Source organism: Heterocephalus glaber, unplaced genomic scaffold, assembly GCF_053883595.1.
Source record: "Heterocephalus glaber isolate CG9 unplaced genomic scaffold, H.glaber_assembly_v1.0 deba00001444, whole genome shotgun sequence".
In the NCBI taxonomy this organism is placed as follows: Eukaryota; Metazoa; Chordata; class Mammalia; order Rodentia; family Bathyergidae; genus Heterocephalus; species Heterocephalus glaber.
Genome location: NW_028258297.1, coordinates 1841835 through 1858627, shown reverse-complemented (window position 1 = coordinate 1858627; position 16793 = coordinate 1841835). Strand labels below are relative to the sequence as shown.

Below are 16793 nucleotides of genomic sequence, written 5' to 3'. Positions count from 1 at the left end.
GTCCTCTTTCTGTGGCTGGTGGAGCCACGTCAGACTCACAGCCACCGCAGGCCACAAAGCCCCCTGTGCAGGATTTAGGCTGCCATGCTGTGGAGAAGGGCCGTCCTCCTGGTGGTGGGTAGCCTGATGGCTCTCAGCAGAGGCCTGTCCCTGTCCCTGGAGCCCGTCACCTTCCTGGTGTGGGAGCTCTTACTACTTGGGGTCACCTGGATTTCCTGGCATTGATCTGACCCTGAAAGACATCCGGAGTTGTCACTCTTGGGCTCTGGTCACTGGAGACCACACCTGGCTTCATGGAAGACCAAGGAAGTGGGAACAGCAGCTGGGCCAGAGCGCTGGGCACTTCTGTGTTGTACAGAGTGTGTCTTGAGATTCAAGTCTGGCAGTGAGGACCATCATTATTTTTAAAGGATCTTTATTTCTTCCTGGTGTCCAACAGCTAGGAGGGGCAGTGGGTTTCCTGGCACATGCCCAGGCTGGAGGAAGGCCCCGGAGTTTCAGTGACCGGGGCAGGGCAGGCCTCGGTCCTCCAGCCAGAGCATGGGCCCAGTGACCCTTCTGTGGTCCTGACAGCAGGTAATGGGTCCCCCACCCAACACATCAGGAAAGGGCAGGGAGAAGCTGCCTTCCAGGGGCAGGCTTTCAGGCCTGCAGGAGGCAGGAGCAGCCCAGCCACCTCTCGTGTCCTCATCCTTGTCCAGCCCCCAGGCCTGGGCACTCGCAGTTTCCAGACCATTTGCCAACACGCCCTCGAGCCGACTCCCATGTCTGCAGGGCTGAGATGATCAACTTCACTGTGACCAAGGGATGATGGCAACACGCAAACCCAGAGGCCTGTTAGGAAGGCCCAGCCGCTGGCGGGTGGTGGTGAACTACTTTCACAAACAGAGCTTCCCTATGGAGCTGGAAATCAATAAGCCATTCTGATGCCGCAGACGGAGGTGGGGTGCTGACTTGAGCTTTGACCTGGATGAAAGTGGATGGTCTTAAGCACGGCTTTGGCTGGCCCAGCCACCTACGCTGGGAAAAGGTCACCCAGGGCCAAAGTCATTTCCGTCCACTGCTATGTGACACAGGAGGGACCAGAGGGGAGTAGCTCAGCTCATGGCCCCTGGTGTCATGCTGGGCAGGGGTCCTTGAGTGTCTCTGCCTGTTTCCTTTCAACAGACAGACAGGTGGTCTCCCCAGGAGGGTCAGGGCCTGGTCCAACAGCACTTCTCCTGGACAGGTCTGCCAGCTTCAGAGAAAGGAGACCCTAGCAGACACAGAAGAGTGTCCCCAAGCCACAGGGGGCCTCTGTTTGTACCTGCTGTCCATGGCGCCTGAAGGCCCACTGGGCTGTAGGCTGCAACCAGGTGGCTCCCACTCCAGACGTTGGGCGGTGGACCCTCCCTCTGCTTCCTAACCAGCCAGACCTTCAGCAGACTGTGCCAGCTGCCACTCCTGAAGCCTCAGGAGATAGGAGATAGCCTTCAGCCCCCCCCCCACACCTCTGAGGGCTCCCTATGCATCTCCTCCGAGGGACAGTAGTGGGTATTATGTGACACGGACAGAAGGCCTGTCTATGGTTCAGAATGCTCTGCCTGGCCTCACTGGCAGCATGGGGGCTGAGCACTGGTGTCCTTCAGGCACAGAGAAGATGACGCCAGCCATGCAGGTGTATTCCTCAATGCAGAATGTGGGGCGGTGTTTCTGGCCTCTCCTGAGAATGGGATGCTGGTCCCCCAGGACCGTGCACCACCTCTCAGGAGACGAGTGCATGTTGCTGCCAGGCAAGAGGGTGTGCTGGGGAGGGGCTAGGCACTCAGCCCCAGGGCTGTCCTCGTACCCCAGCTGACTGGTGTCCCACGCCTGTGGGAGTGGCATTTTTTGGACCTAGCAGGGTAGCAGGAGCTTCGGGTCCTGGGAGGGCACTGGCTTCTGCTGTTCATGTCCAGCTGACTTGGTGACTCCACTCTGCTTGAGAAGGCACTGCTCGCACCTGCCTGGCCCAGCCTTCATCTCCTGCTAGGCAGGCAAGCTTCTGGATGGGGCCCTGGCATCCTGATGCCCTTGCCTCTTTCCTTCCCGAAACCTGGAGCCATCCATGCTGGGGACAGGGTGTCAGGGGATGTCCTCCACACCAGCTCTCTTCCACAAAGTACAAGGCCACCTCTGAGCGGGTCCCCAAAAGCGAGCCCCCCGAGGAAGATTGGTGTGTTCTGCCATTGTCTACTTACAGAGTGGGGATGTGAGACAGGGTGGGCAGTGGTGGGCACCCACCACCAAGGCTGGACTCTACCTAGGTGGATGTCAGAGGAGATGGCCAGGTGGAAACAAGCAGAGTCCCTCACTGCTCAAGGCTGGGAGGGAGGGGGCGGGTGGGAAGCTTGGAGAGGACCCGAGGGGTCTCAGTCTGGAAGTGAGTGATGCTGGGAATGTGGCTTCCTGTGGCGGCTCAGGGCATGTGTGGCTTTCTCTGGTTGGCCCTGGGTCAGACAAAGGGCCAGCAATGGGGGAAGCAGCTGAGGTCACTGGCCCTGTGCCAACCCTTTGGGCCTCAGAGGGCAGAGCTGTTATCTCATGTCCTCCTGGAAGGCAGCACGCTAGGGACCCTGGGGAAAGTGCCCCGGGGCCTTGGGGTCTCTCCACCCAGGCTGGCTGGACCCCTTGGTGAGCATTACTTGAGGGGTTCTTGGAATGGGGTGGCCCCGACACTAGCCTAGTCCCTGGAGCAGACAGTCCCAGGCCTGGAGAAAACCTCTAGGCCCAGCCCTGTAAGTCAGGCCCACGGGGCTGCTGTCGTATTGTGACAATTACAACAGGCCGACACTAGCTATCCTGGAAGATCCTGAAGCCCTGGGCATCCCCTCTCTGTGACATAGTATACCTCTTGTTCCACAGTGTCATAAACTCTCTCAGCAGCCCTGTGAAGGAGCCGAACTCAGGAAACAGGCTCAGCAGGCTTCGGGTTTGAATCCACAGTTCAGGAGAGGAGAGGAAGAGAACTGAAATTCCAGGCACAAATCCTGCCCTCCTCCCTGGCCATGCTGCCTCCTGGTGGTCAGGGTGGGAATGATGGTGGTGCCTGGGGGAGGGAGAGCTTCCCTGAGGGAGCCACCAGAGGTCAAAGGACACCGGTGGGGCTGGAGGAGCCAGCAAGGAGGCCTTGTCACAGCCAAGAACCTTCTGGGGCTTGGTCCCATAACATACAGCAGATGTCCCTCGGGTACGGCTGCAGGGCACAGGGAGGGGCTCTCCCAGCTGTGAGTTCATGTGCCCAGACCTGGGCACTCAGGGGTGCTGAAAAGCATCACTCCCTGCTGGGATAGCATCAGTGAAGCAGTGTTGCTGCCTGGTTTCAGAAGAGCACCAGGCCCAGCTCTCTACAGCATTCTAGAAATACAAATCCCTGGAGTTGCTTGTCTTTAACTCCTCCCTACTCACCTGAGGGGCTTATGCCTGCTTTGGGCAGAATCTGGAGGTCCCCCAAAAGAAGGCTTTTCAACATCTGCAGAGATCCCTTGTTACCCATGGGTCCTTGCTCCTGAACACTGCCTACCACCTTGAGCTCTGCATTGCTTCAGACCACTTCAGGGATCTCCTGCCACCCCCCCACCACCCCACCACCCCACACACACACCAGGGACCTGCATGTTGCTCCATCTCAGAGCTTGGCCTGGGGGGCACAAATGCCCTGAGCAGTGTCTACCTCCTCCAGCTGGAGGGCTCAGGATGTCAGGCCCTGACTTTATTCCTCTAAATCCTCCTTGCCTATACAAAGTCAGGGATGGTGGATGGGTGGGTAAACACACAGATGAGTAGATGGATGGATAGATAGATAGCTGGGTGGATGGATAGATGGATGGATGGATGGATAGCTGGGTGGGTGGATGAATGATAATATTCCATTACATATATTTACACCACATTTTCTGACCCATTCATTTGCTGATGGATACCTAGGCCAACTGCTTATCCCAGCTGTTGTGAACAGCGCTGGATGAACACAGGCATATAAGTAGCTCTTTGATGTGCTCCTTTTTCCTTTGAGTGCATATCCTGAAATGAGAGCGCTGGATCATATGTAGATCTATTTTTATCTTTTTAGTTGAGTCTTTGTATTATTTTTCCATAATGGCTGTACAAATTTTCATTCTGGAAATAAAATTTCCGTAGACTTATCCACAGATGGGTGGATGGGTAGATGGATGGGGGATGGATGGATGGATGGATGGGTGGGTGAGTGGATGAATAGTTGGATGATGGATGGATGATGATAGAGAGATGGATGATGGAGAGATGGATGGGTGGGTGAGTGGATAGATGAATGAATGATGGATGGATGGATGGATGCATGGATAGATATTGGATAGATGGATGGATAAGTAGTAGGATGAGTAGGTGAATGGACAAGGGGCTGATAGATGGACAGATGGATGAGTAGAGAGATGAAGGGGGCCTACAAAGATATACTGGCCTCTTTAGAGAGGTGGCACGGTCTGCCCAAATGGGTCTGCAGCCGGCTGTGCTTGTTCTGCATGATCTTAGGACTCAGTCCTGCTGCCATCAGTGGGCCAAGTTGATCCTTTTCCTTAGCTGCATGGTGTATCCTGTGCCTGACCTCCCTGTGGTTCCCTTCCCAGATGAAACACTGGAGTGTCTCCCAAGGGTCTGCTGTGCTGGCTGGAGGAGTATTCTGGGACTGGATGCCCTCAGCTTGATTACATCTCCATCAGGATTTCTGAGCAGTAAATCATTGTTCTTAAACAAAAACATGTGTTTGCTTCCCTGAGGGGCAGGCTGTACTCTTACTTGGGGGCAACTCCAAGTCCTGTCCTTTGCCCTCTGGCACTGATGGAGGCCTCAGTGTTCACACATCTGTTTCTAAGAACCAGCAGCCTTGAGGTGACCTCCACTGGCCAGCAGTTTCCTCCAAGTCTCATTGGAAAAAAATCTAAAAAGACAATACTCCTTTGCACAAATGGCATCTATTAGGTCTGGCCAAGGGAGAGCCAATGTGTGCAGAGCAAAGATAAGAATTTCAAGGAGGGGAGTGCCTGACTTTGGTCAGGGGTTGGAGATAAGAGCCGCTACAGAGGCTGCTGGGATTGGCTTGGCGGAGGACAGAGTCCAGCAGGAAGAGGAGACACCGCAAGGGGAGGAGGGAGCATGTCTGTGCCCCACGATTCCCCATTTAAGCAGTTCTGCCGGCGGGTGACCTCCCCCCAAAAGGTCCATGGGCGGAGCCAGCACTACGAGCTCTTTCATGGGGTGGGGCAGGGAGGACCTCACAGTGTAGGCTGGGGTGTCACGGAGTAGGGGTCAGCCTGCTAGGATGAAGACAGGCTTGAGAAACAGGGAGGACTCCTGCATCTGGCACAGCCCAGAGTGGGTAAATGAGACTGGAGGAATGAGGTGCCCACCTTGAGCAGCCATGCCCAAGAGCACTGGCCTGAGGAGGTCCCATCACAGCTGGTGGACAGTGAGAGGTGGCTTGGCTGAGGTCATGGCCTGTTTCCTAGGGGTGCCAGAGGTCAGCACAGAAGAAATGAATGTGAAAGCCCTACTCTAGGCCAGAAGGTCGCCTGTCTTTGGGCTGTCTGGCATCCGCTTGGCTGCCCTGAGGCTTGCTGCACTGCTAAGTCTGGAGCTACCCTTCCTGCCATGGAGTGCAAAACTGAGGGTTCAGAGTAGGCTCCTCCAACCTGGCAGCCAGCTCACAGGAATGAAGTCACTCTGCTGTCGATAGTAAAAACAAATGAACACAAAATACTGGCTTCTGAAAGGCTCACCCAGCTGGGAAGTCTTCCTCAGATCTTTTAGAAAGTGTTACTTTATTTTTGTTTGACTTCCAGTACTGTACCTAGTTGGGAGGGAGGGAGAGTCATTTCCACACATGTGTACACAGTGCAAGTTAAACCAGGGTAGCTGGCATGGCCCATCATGTGGAGCATGTATCGTCTCTGTGGTGAGCGTGGACCAAAGCCTTCCTTTTGGCTGTTTTGAAATACAAGAGGGCCGGAAATGTAGTTCAGTGACACAGTGACTTCCTGGCAAGCTTGAGGACCTGAGTTCGATTCCTGGTATCAATAATATTGATGATGATGATGATGATGATGATGATGATGAAATACAGGGCATCTTCCCTATTGATATCCCACCCTAGCACACCCAGTCACTTCAGACAGGTGAACCAGCCTCTCCCTGCCCATCCCCTGTCCCCTGCCCAGCCACTGCTGACTACTGACTACTCTAGACTTCCGTTAGGTCATGCTTCTTACACCCCTCATATTGAACTGTGCCTGGCTGATTTCACTTAATACAATGTCCTCCGCATTCGTCTGTCTCGCCCCAAGTGGCAGGATTTCATCCTTTTTAAAGAATGAGTAGTATTCCATTATGGGTATTTACACCACGCTCCCTCACTCCTGCGTTCCCTGAGGGGCACCTAGGCCAACTCTGTGTCCTGGCTGTCGTGAACCCTGCTGGGTGAACACAGTTGTGCAGGTGGTTCTTTGGTATGCTGATCACGTGTCCTTTGGGTGCCTCCTCAGAAGTGGGAGAGCTGGATCGTACATAGATCTATCTTTAGCTTTTGAGAGGAGTCTCCATGTCATTTTCCCATAGTGGCTGTACTAATTTGCATCCTGGAAATAAAATTTAAAACAAGAAGGCTAAACTCCACCTCCTGCCTTCCCCAGAAGACAGTTTGGGTACATGGCCAACCTGGAGGCGGAGGGGGTCCCCATACAGTGGGGAGGGTCCCCACCGTACAATGGGGAGGGTTGAGTGCATCGCTCCATGGTTCAGGAAGGCAGGACCACTGCCCCCTTTAGCAATGGAGAAACTGAGTCTCAGAGGGACTGAGTGGCTGAGCCTGGCTCACAGAGATTTGGTTGGCATCCTGGCTGTGACCTCCAACTGCAGAGCTGCCCCAGTGATCCCCTGACTGCCCTGCCCCAGACCATCATGGCCACTGGGCTTGCTGTGTCACTAGGAGGAGTCCTGGCTGGGGCTGGCAGATGACTTGTCCCAGGTTTGTGTGCTGTGGGTGACAAGTGCCGAGTCCACCATGTACTCTGCACACTGGGCTATCCAGGGGTGACCTAGTTCACAGCCTGGAAGCGGGGCAAGAGCAATGCTGGCAGACAGCCCATAAGCACATGTGTGTGTGTGTGTGTGCGTGTGTGCGTGTGTGTGCGTGTGTGTGCAATCCCAATCCCAATGAGGATTTTGTTCCACTGATATTGACAAACCCATCTTTGAAACTACAGGCTGCAGAAAAGACCACAGTCCCCTGGGAAACCTATCTGGAAACATCTTCTATTGGCTTTCTGGAGGAGGTGCCCACACAAGCGCATAGACTTAACAGAGATGTATATGTGGGCATACCTACACCCATCACAGATGTCCCCTGGACACCCCCACATGCACACCTGGACACAGCACAGGCATGCACAGACATATATGCACACTAAACTCAATACTCCTACGTGTAGACAGTGCACACACATATATATATAATTATGCACATAGACCTGTGACCGTGCACAAACCTCTCTCCCCATGCATACATGCATGCACACACAAATGGCATGTGGGCACGATATGTAACTAGTTTGTAAAGTCTGCTAATGCACACCTGCACATATGCATGCACATGTGTCCACATGCATGCCCCACACCTTCAGATGCTGATTCTGAGCAAAGTGACATGTGTGTGCCAGGCAGTAGTGTTTCCTGTCTCGAGCCCACATGGCGCCCTCGTTCATGGAGCCGGCCCTGCAGGAAGAGCACTGGGTCCTTGATACGGCCTGCTACTGGGAGCCACCCACGCTGCTGTCCACTGCCCACCCCCCCAAGGTGCCAGCAGGAGCTCCAGCTGACCTCCCTGGAAATTCCATCAGCCCTGCCCCAGAGCCACCCCCCGCGTCTCCAAGCGTCTCTGGAAATGGGGCTCTCTCCTGCTATCCTCCAGCCCAATTTCTCACTTCTGCAGAGCTTGCTGCCAAGAGCCATCTGGCCTCCTCCTGATGCTGAGGGTCTCCTCCCCTGGCTGCCATCCTGGCTGTGTCAGGTGTGCACTGCCCGCCTGTCAGCCCTCCCCAGGCTAGCGGCAGGGTATAGGACCATCTACCACTGACAGCCCTGCACTGGAAAGAGCATGGATGCGCACACCGGCCCTTCCATCCACTGAGCACCTCCTGGCTGCCAGTGCCCTGAGGGCTCCTGCCTGGCCTGGCCCACCCTCCCCCACTCACTTCCTGTGGCAGGTCAGTTCGATGAACAGTGCCACCTGAGAGCTCAGTGGGTCGGGTGCCTTTCTGTTTTGTGCCCTCAGGACTAGCTTCTCTGGTAGTGAACTGGGAGGCCACCAAGAACTCAAGTAGCCTACTGGCAGCCTCCACAGCCTGCTCCATAGTCTCTTGCAGATGCCACCTGTGCCCCTCGGCCCCCAGCAGACCACCTGGGGCACTGCAGCCAGAGCATTTCCTCTTCCCTGCCTCTGCCCATCAGGGGCTGGGGCAGTTGGCCACCCCCGCCTCCTGGCCTTTAGTTGTGCCAATGTGTGTGTGTTCACATCCATTTACATAGGTGGGGGGTTAGCTTTATTTTTGTCAAAATGAAGAGTCCATCGGAATACAGAGTCCTCCAAAAAACTGTATACACACCTCAGCAGTTCACCCTACTAATAAATGTCTGGAAGCCAATGGCCGCCACTTTGAGCACCTCGTAATTGTAGAGGCCAAAGGTAACTTGTGTTAACTTCACGATGTCTCAGTAAATTTAGTATTAAAATGTTTATGCAGGTTTTTCTTTTCCTGATGTCTATATTTTTTGGCCAACTCTACTATGCCACTTCCCATTCTCTGGTGTGTGCACAGTATGACAGTATATGGCAGTAATACAATTTATGTACCTTTTGTTCTGATTCTAGGTTTTCTCAAATTACAGAATATCTCATAATACACAGAATAGACACAAATCCAAATGACAATGAAGGCTCAAAATGAAAACCAAGATTTTGCCCCACCTCCTCCTGATACTTCAACCTTTCTCTAAAGTACAAAATTGTTAAAAGCTTACTTCCTCCTTCTGAATTTTATCATAGTAATTTTGATTCATTCATTTTTAATCAACACAGTGACACAGTTTTCCCCTGTGGTCCAGCAGCTCTGGTTAGCCCCTCCTTATTTTCCCTTTTGACCAGGAAAGAAAATATCCCTTGTTCCATTCATACACAGTATTGTCAATATAAAGCAAGGCTTAAGAATTGACACTGCTTTTTGCAGCTTTGTCAACACGTTGGCTTTAAAACTTGAACAGGAACGAACGCCATTTGAAGTACTATTCCCTAAATGTCATTCACCATGGAAGGGAGGTTTGTGACTCAAGGACGGGGCTTCACCGCAGACATCATGCTGGGTGAGGGCCCTTCCACATGTCCAGCGGAGTGCACCTTTCTCTGTATCTTTCAGCTTCTGCAGCTTCTCAGAAGTCAAGGGAGCTCACTTTTCTCTGAATGGCCTTGCAACATCCCGATCCTGGATTGCTTTCTCTGCCAGACATCAGCCTTGGGCAGATGTCTGTGGGGTTGGGACGGGAAGGTGGCTCTGTGGTGCTGTCTGCTGAGGGGCAGGCCAATGTCCCACTCCAGGGGTCCTGACATTCTTGTCACTGTTTGCTGCTCCCAGAAGCCAATGTTGATGAGGAAAAGCTCAGGGTCTGTTTATTTCCAGCTTCGTGGAAGGAATGGATTTGTCAGTGGTGGCCTTTTTTTTTTTTTTTTTTTTTTTCCGGTACCGGGGATCTAACAGGGGACCTTGGGCTTTCAAGGCAGGCGCTGGAACCACTGAGCTAAATCCCCGGCCCAGTGATGGCCTTTTTATTCCGCAGGGTTGAAAGTTTCTGGTCATGCTCTGATCCAGATCTGCCCTAGATGTGTTTGTAACACAGCAAGCCCCACAGTCTGCAGACATGTGCCCATTGATTTGGGGATGTCCTCATTGTCTCCTTGGTGATTTATGACACAGGATTGCTGGGCACCTGGATGTTGCCTCCATATCTGTTTTCCTCTGCTTTTCCTTCCCTCTTGTTTCCTGGGAGCTCTTTGCTCTGTGTCTTTGTTTTCCACCTGGCTTCCATTTTCACCCTCTTTCCAAATGTCCTGTCTCTTGAAGCTGGTCAGCAGTGTTGATCTTGGAGACCCTTCTTCTCTGCTTTTGCATTTTTCACAGGAGGCTGATAGTTCTTTGATGGCATCCAGTGACGCTATTTAGAGTTATGATGATGACCTCACTCTTCCCCGAATTACTTCTGTCCTCTCAGACTCAGGCCCAGAGCACACTCATCTCCAGCCTCTTCCGCTCCAGGCCTGGCTCTCCAGACGTCTGATGGCCCTGCCTGGGAGGCCCCGTCTGAATGCTAGTACAGGCACCAGTGTATAGGGAAAGCTCTGGGGTCACCGCTGACCTGGGTGTCCCTGTGGCCTCTGCCTGTTTTCTTTGCAAATGGGCAGGGCGTGTGGAAGGGCGAGTGCCCCTGGAAACCAGCAGAGAGCTGATAGGCAGATAGTTCCCCGAGGATGGACCAGTACTGAGCATTTCAGCCCAGATTTGGGGAACTCATGCCACCTTTAGACTTGTTTGTCTTGTTTTCCATGAAGGGCTGAAGTCCTCAAGTGCCCTGTGCTCTGGTTCATACTTGGGCGTTTTCTCACTAGGACAGGGGATGGTGGGAATAATTCTCCATCTCTGGAAGCCCAGACCATCTCAGAATAAACTAAAAAATGTGTAAGATTACTAAGAAAACCAATTATATTAAAATGCAGTTATCAAATGTTACAAAACCTATTTGATATAGAAACATGCTTGCTTCTTTATTAAGACATTACATAACAAAGTCTAGCGGTGGGACAACCGTAATTTGAAGTTAACAGTGAACATAAGCAATATACTGGGATAACCATGAAAGCTATAATGCGATAGGAAAATACCCATGATTTCTTTTGGTGACAAAGTCACAGTTACAGCTAAACTCTTGTGTTTACTGCCCACATGCTCATGTGCCATGTTAACTTTTAGTTAGAGACATGGTAAGTACCTTGCACATTTCCCCCATGCCCCGGGCACCCAGCCCCTCTTAGGATAGTTTCTGGCTCTGGCGTGAGCTGAACTTACTGTAAGAAGGTTGGGGTGGGCACGCCTGCCCAGGACTTTTGCAGATACAGCTTCCTAGCAGATACCCACCAGCCACATCACTGTCCGTGCCCCTTGGATGTGTCATCCCCCTTTTGCTTCTTCCCGTGGCCCCGCTTTTCTATACAGCACCAGTGCCCAGGCCTCTTGTCTTCTCTGTCCTGGCTGTTCTCCTTCTCGACACCATGTGGCTCTATTGCCTTTACAGTCATTCATGTCAGGGAGACTGGTGTGCCCCCTGGGCCTGGACTGGTTTCATTCACTTGAAGTCACATGCTGCCATCCTGAGCTGACTTCCCAGTGGCATCCCGGCCCCCTTGGTTTGTAGTTAACCAGCTGTTCTGGGTGCCAAGCTCAGGTTTCTCCATTTTATCCTGAGGTTTCTTTTCAGGGCACCAGCAAAACCCCACATATTTCCTAACAGAAGTCTTGCCTCTAAGAATTTTGTTCCCCACGACAATAGGCCACACATCCCACCTGGTGCAATTATATCAGTAAGCCCTGCCTCTCTTTATGAACTTCCTTTCTCTTTGTCCTCTCCAGTTCTCTTTACAAAAGGTTTCTCCAAATTGTTAGTTTTTTGAAAGTTCCCTTGGTGTATTTAAGATACTCTTCAATTTTCCAGGCTTTAGACAATATGCACCTGATTGGGGACAGAGGAGACGTCAGAGGTGGCTCCTCTCTTGATTGAGGTCCTTCCGGGGCCAAGGTTGTGCCCAGTGTATGAGCATCCCCGAGGCTCTGAGCTCACTGGGTGCAGAGCCTGCTCCAGGGGAGGCTAGAGGCCAGTGACCTTGGCGGAGGTCAGGCTTTGTAAGCCACGGAGGGCAGGATCCTGAGGGCTGCAGCCTGGACAGCTCTACTGCAGAGGTCTAGGGGTGAAGGGGTGGGAGCACTTACAGGAAGTAGGGTTTGGAGAGGGGCTGCACAGGGAGGGAATTGCAGGCTCTTCCAGGGCAGGCCCAGAGTTTCCTAGTTCCTTGGCTGGTGGAGCCTGGGGCTTCTCTCCCGGTGAGGTACTGGGCCTGGGCTTGTCTCTCCTAGCTTGCTGGGTGGAGGCCAGGGCCATGGCGTCCAGAGGTGATAAATTGCTTTTCAGCCAGCTTCTGTCTGACCAGGTGTGGGCACAACTGCCAGGTCAGGCAAACAGCACGGAGCTTGGGGGCAGTCCTGGCTATAACCTTAACTTGCTAGTTGACTTGGTGCTAGGTCTCATGCTTCTGGAGGCCTCAGTTTACCCCCATGTACAGTGAGAGGCTCGATCTCTCTGACCTCTAAGAGCCCTTCAGGGCTGGCTTCTTAACCTACCGGGCCTATACACACTTGCAGGCTAGGACACAACTTCTCGGCAAAGCCACTACCCTGCAGGCTCCTCGCTTTCAGGACTCCCCCACAGGCCAGGGCATAGGTTCAGGCAGGGACCAGGCCCTGATTTCTGCCCAGAGCTGGCATTTGAAATTCGGTGCAGGCACACATGCCTTAAGGCCTGCCGAGCCGGTCCAGGAGCTGAGCTCTGGATATAGGACACCAGTGCCCCCTACTCTGAGATGGGGTTGTGGGAAGGGACTTTGGGCAGAAACAAACACGCCTTTCCTGGAGGAGGAACAGAGGCGGTGTGGGCCGGCGTTGGCTTGCTCCCTCCCAGCAGACCTTGGGCATCTACAGCGTGTTTTCCGGTTTAGGGCCACTGGAGAAGGATGGCAAACAGCAGGGCCCAGCGTGTGCGTGCGCCCGCGTTTCCAGGCAGATGTGCGTTTTCAGACCCACAAAGAAGCCTGCTCTGAGCCCATCCAGCCACCGGTCAGTCCCAGGTCATGGCCTCTCCTGGACCGTGAGGTACACAGGGCTTGGACTCGACTTCAGGCCGCGCGTCCCCCGCTCCACACTCCGGCGGCGGCCGGCTCTGCAGTGAGGCTCCTGAGCACCTAGGTGGAGCCCGACCCGCAGTTTTCGGCTGGACCGGCCCCACCTGACCCACTGGCGCGCCAGGCGGGGGCGCTGCACGGCGGCCGGGGTCCCCGGGGTCCCCCGCGAGGCCCAGTGCGCATCGGCAGCTCCGCGGACCCGGCGGAGCGCAGACAGTGCGGCTCTGCGCCTGGGCTGGCGGAGATCCGCGCCGCGCTCCCCTCCCGCCGCCTCTCCAGAAAGGACTGCGCCGAGACGAGCAGAGCGGCGGGCGCGCGCCCCAGGGCCGAAGCGGCGGCGTCCCGCGGGCGGCGAGGCGCGCGGCGTCGCCGGCCCCACCTGTCGGCGCGGCGACCCCGGCGCAGGCGGCCCGCGGCGCGCAGGGCCCCGACCCATCCCGGCGGCGGCGGCGGCGGCGGCGGCAGCGGCGGCGGCAGCGGCGGCAGCAGCAGAGGTGCAGGATCCCGGGCGCGCGGAGGCCCCGTCCCGGAGGCGAGCGGCGCGGAGACCCGGACCGCGCAAGTTGGGTCGCAGCGGCTTGGGCCGAGGTGATGGTGCGGCGGCCCGGTGCGCGGCGCACAGCCCCAGCCCCGAGCCCGGCTCGCGGAGACGGTGACGGCGGTGGCGTGGCGGCCCCCTGAGCCCCGGGCCGGAGCGAACCCGGGCAGCAGCGGCGGCGCAGGAAGAGGACCCGAAGGAAGAAAAAAGGAAGAGGAGGAAGGCGACGCCGAACGCGCGGGGGGGCGTCAGGCTGAGCAGGGCCGGGCCGGGCCGGGCCGGACCCCCCCGCCCCCCGTGCCGCCGGCCGCTGCGCCATCCGCGGCCCGCCGTCCGGGCCCTGCCAGCTGCGAGGCTCCGGGCGGCGGCGGGGCCGATTCATGGGGCCGCGGCGGCCGCCCCCCTGCGCCCCGGCCCCTGGCGCCCCGCAGCCCGCGATGGTGGCCGAGTGGCCGGAGCGGCGGCCGCCGCGGCCCGAGACTTTCCGCTAACCTCCCCGCCCCCGCGCCCGCCGCCCCCTCCCCGCGTCCTCCTCCTCGCCCACCCCTCCCCCTGCTCGCAAAGACAGAGTCGCCTCCCGGAGTGGCGCCGCCAGTCGCGGCAGAGCGCGGCGCGGCGTGCATGGGGGCTTGAGCGGGCGGCCGCGGAGGCTGCACCCGGTGGGGCGCTGATGCGGCGCCTGGACTTTCGCAGCGCGGCTTCGGGGGCGTCGGCCGAGCGGGCAGTCCGCGATGCAGCTCCTGAAGGCGCTCTGGGCACTCGCAGGGGCCGCGCTCTGCTGCTTCCTCGTCCTGGTGATCCACGCGCAGTTCCTCACAGAAGGTAATTGTCCCCGCGCGCGCGGTCCACGGCGCCGTCCCCCGCGCTCCGGGTGGCTCTCAGGGCCTCAGCGACCCCTGGCTTCCGACGCTTTCTACCGACGCTCAGTCCAGGCTCCACGGGCAACCCTGTGGGGCCCGGCGGTTGGAGGCTGGAGCCTTCCTGGACCTAAGTCCAGGACTGGGATTCCTATCCGGCCCGAAACGCGCCACTCCACGCCCGAGGGGCCCCAGGGAGGCATTCAAGACCCTGATGTGATGTGGGGCCCAGGGCGCGCAGCGGCCTTGGTTCCTTCCCGGCCACCGGAGCCTGGTCCCTTGACCACATGGCTTGGTGGCCGCGGAGCCTGCCCGCACGCTGCGGGCCCTCGGTAGATGGCACCAGCGCTCCACATTGGCAAGCCAGGCTAGGGTGGGCTCTGAGCCAGCCAGGCTGGTGGGCCGCGGCTGGGGGAGCATGAGTGGCCGGAGGGGGGGTGGGGGCAGGGCCCAGGCTTGATCGGCATTCTGCGCCGCAAGCCTTATACTACCTTTGGTCGGGACCCTCGACCCCGCCTTGGAGTGCAAGGTGTTTCAGTCTGGAGTCCAAATCCCTCAACGAGTTCTGGTCCTTTCCACAATGCAGGACTCTGGTCCTAGTTCAGGGTCAGGTGGAGGCAATGTCTGGTGAAAGTTGGACTCTTGCAGCTAGAGGGACCGCTTGCTTGGGGAACCCTGTCCTTGGTGCCGGGTGTGCTGGCAGGTGCAGTTGGTGGGTACCCTGCTGGAAACTTCGTAGCACTGGGGACCGGCCTCCCCTGAAGCAGGGTCAGTCAGGTGCACCTGGGCTGGGCTTGCCCTGCCCATGTGGACAGTAGGAACTCAGATGCCTGTCTCCCAGGGTGGTACCCACTGCCCGGTGTGGCCTTGGCCTGCTGAAGATGGCTTTTCCTTTTCATTAGCTGTGGGTTCCTACAGAGGAAGGCCTTGCAAGGTTCAGTTGCTTCCCTGACTAATTAATGACCTGCTGGGTGCTCCAAGCACATAGGTGTGTGAGCTCCCCAGTCCTGTGGCCTTGGCCTGGGTCATGCTTCCAGGCCTCGACTGAGTTTCAGGGCAAGCAGAAGCTGCCCAAGTTTACTGCTCCATGGAGGTTCACTGGGCCCTTCCTGGAAGGGAGGCCAGACTTGCTGGCTCTGACCTACCTCAGCAGCGGTGCTTCTGCCCAGGGTGGTGGTCCCCCAGCTGGTGTGGCTGTCCTTTCTGCTAAGGACTCATTTCCTCCAGACTGTCCCCAGAAGGCTCTTTTTCAGCCAGGGTCTGCTAAACCAGAAGTCACAGGCACTCAGCAATAGGGTCTCTATGCTTTAGGGGCTGATTTGGGCCACAAGTGATTGGTCTTTCCTACTGCCTACTCTTTAGTGGGGTGTCCTTGTTTGCAAGGAGCAAGCTCATTATCATTTCAGTGCTTCTCTGAGGAGGTCAGATGAGGCCAACTGTGGATGGTGTATAACAGGCATGAGTTCTTGACCCAGGGAACAACTGGCTGTTTGAGGCCAGGTGGCCCTGTTGTCCCTCCTTCTCTGCTTCTTGGGGACCCACCAGTCCAAAGTCTTCTGAAGGCGCTGCTCTAGGAATCTGTCTTTGGTGCCGGGCAAAGTTCCTGTCTCGTGAGTGGCTGGGTGTGAGGCATTACAAGCCAGTGTGTATCGGGGAACAAACGGTGCTTCTTGAGGATGGGTTGCAGGGCACCCCACACAGGAGCCCAGTGCTTGCTTTGGGCAGACATGTGCATGCCCGGGTACAGCCGGGGAGGCACAGGTATCTCTGAGACAGCAGTCCGGGAAAGTCCAAGCCCACTCGTGGCCCCAGGGCCCTGCAAGTCCTAGTGTTGACACTGTGCCCATTGGCTCTGCTGTCTGCTTCCAGTGTCCTTGGCAGCCAGCCTCAGTCTGAAAGGTCAGGGAGGGGCAGCAGCCTGTCTTTGCTCAGTGCCCTTGGGTCCCTTGGGGTCAGGAGCCCTGGGATCTGAAGGGAGAGGTTAGAAGGTGGCTCTCAGAGGCCAGCAGGAGGGCCAGAGCCAGCAGCCAGGACCACTGTGACTTGTTGCCTGGGGATGGAGTGGGAAAGAGCTGTTTAAATAGCCTTTTCCACCAATCTGGTGTTTCAGGGGCGAAGAATGGGGGACTCGGGGAACCGTTTTTCTACCCTCCCCCTTTTGTGTGGAGATACAGGCCACTCCATGGCTAATCGGTCCCTCTCTCTCGAGGGTCTGTCTCATAGCGGCTGGGAAGATGCATAGGGCTGTGAACCCAGAGAGGCGAATTGTGGTCCTGGTTGCAGCTCTGGGTTGTCCCAAGGTTTGTTAAAACAGGCCCTGCCCACTGTGCGGCCAGAGCAGGTAGCTGGACGG

General features: G+C 56.4%; 1 protein-coding gene across 7 annotated transcripts in view; it reads left to right on the top strand.

Annotated features, from left to right (window-relative positions):
• Positions 1–16793, top strand: part of Tafa5 (TAFA chemokine like family member 5) — a 164136-nt gene that overhangs the window by 45341 nt on the left and 102002 nt on the right. For 2 of the 7 annotated variants that reach the window (XM_087213666.1, XM_004845370.4), the window contains exon 1: positions 13514–14405. The exons of 4 other annotated variants lie outside the window; for them this stretch is intronic. In XM_087213666.1, the coding sequence (XP_087069792.1) occupies positions 14315–14405 (91 nt within the window). In that variant the 5' untranslated portion in view covers positions 13514–14314. Of the gene's footprint in view, positions 1–13513; positions 14406–16793 lie in introns of those variants that run through there. One more of the 7 variants, XM_004845372.4, reaches the window with a different exon arrangement.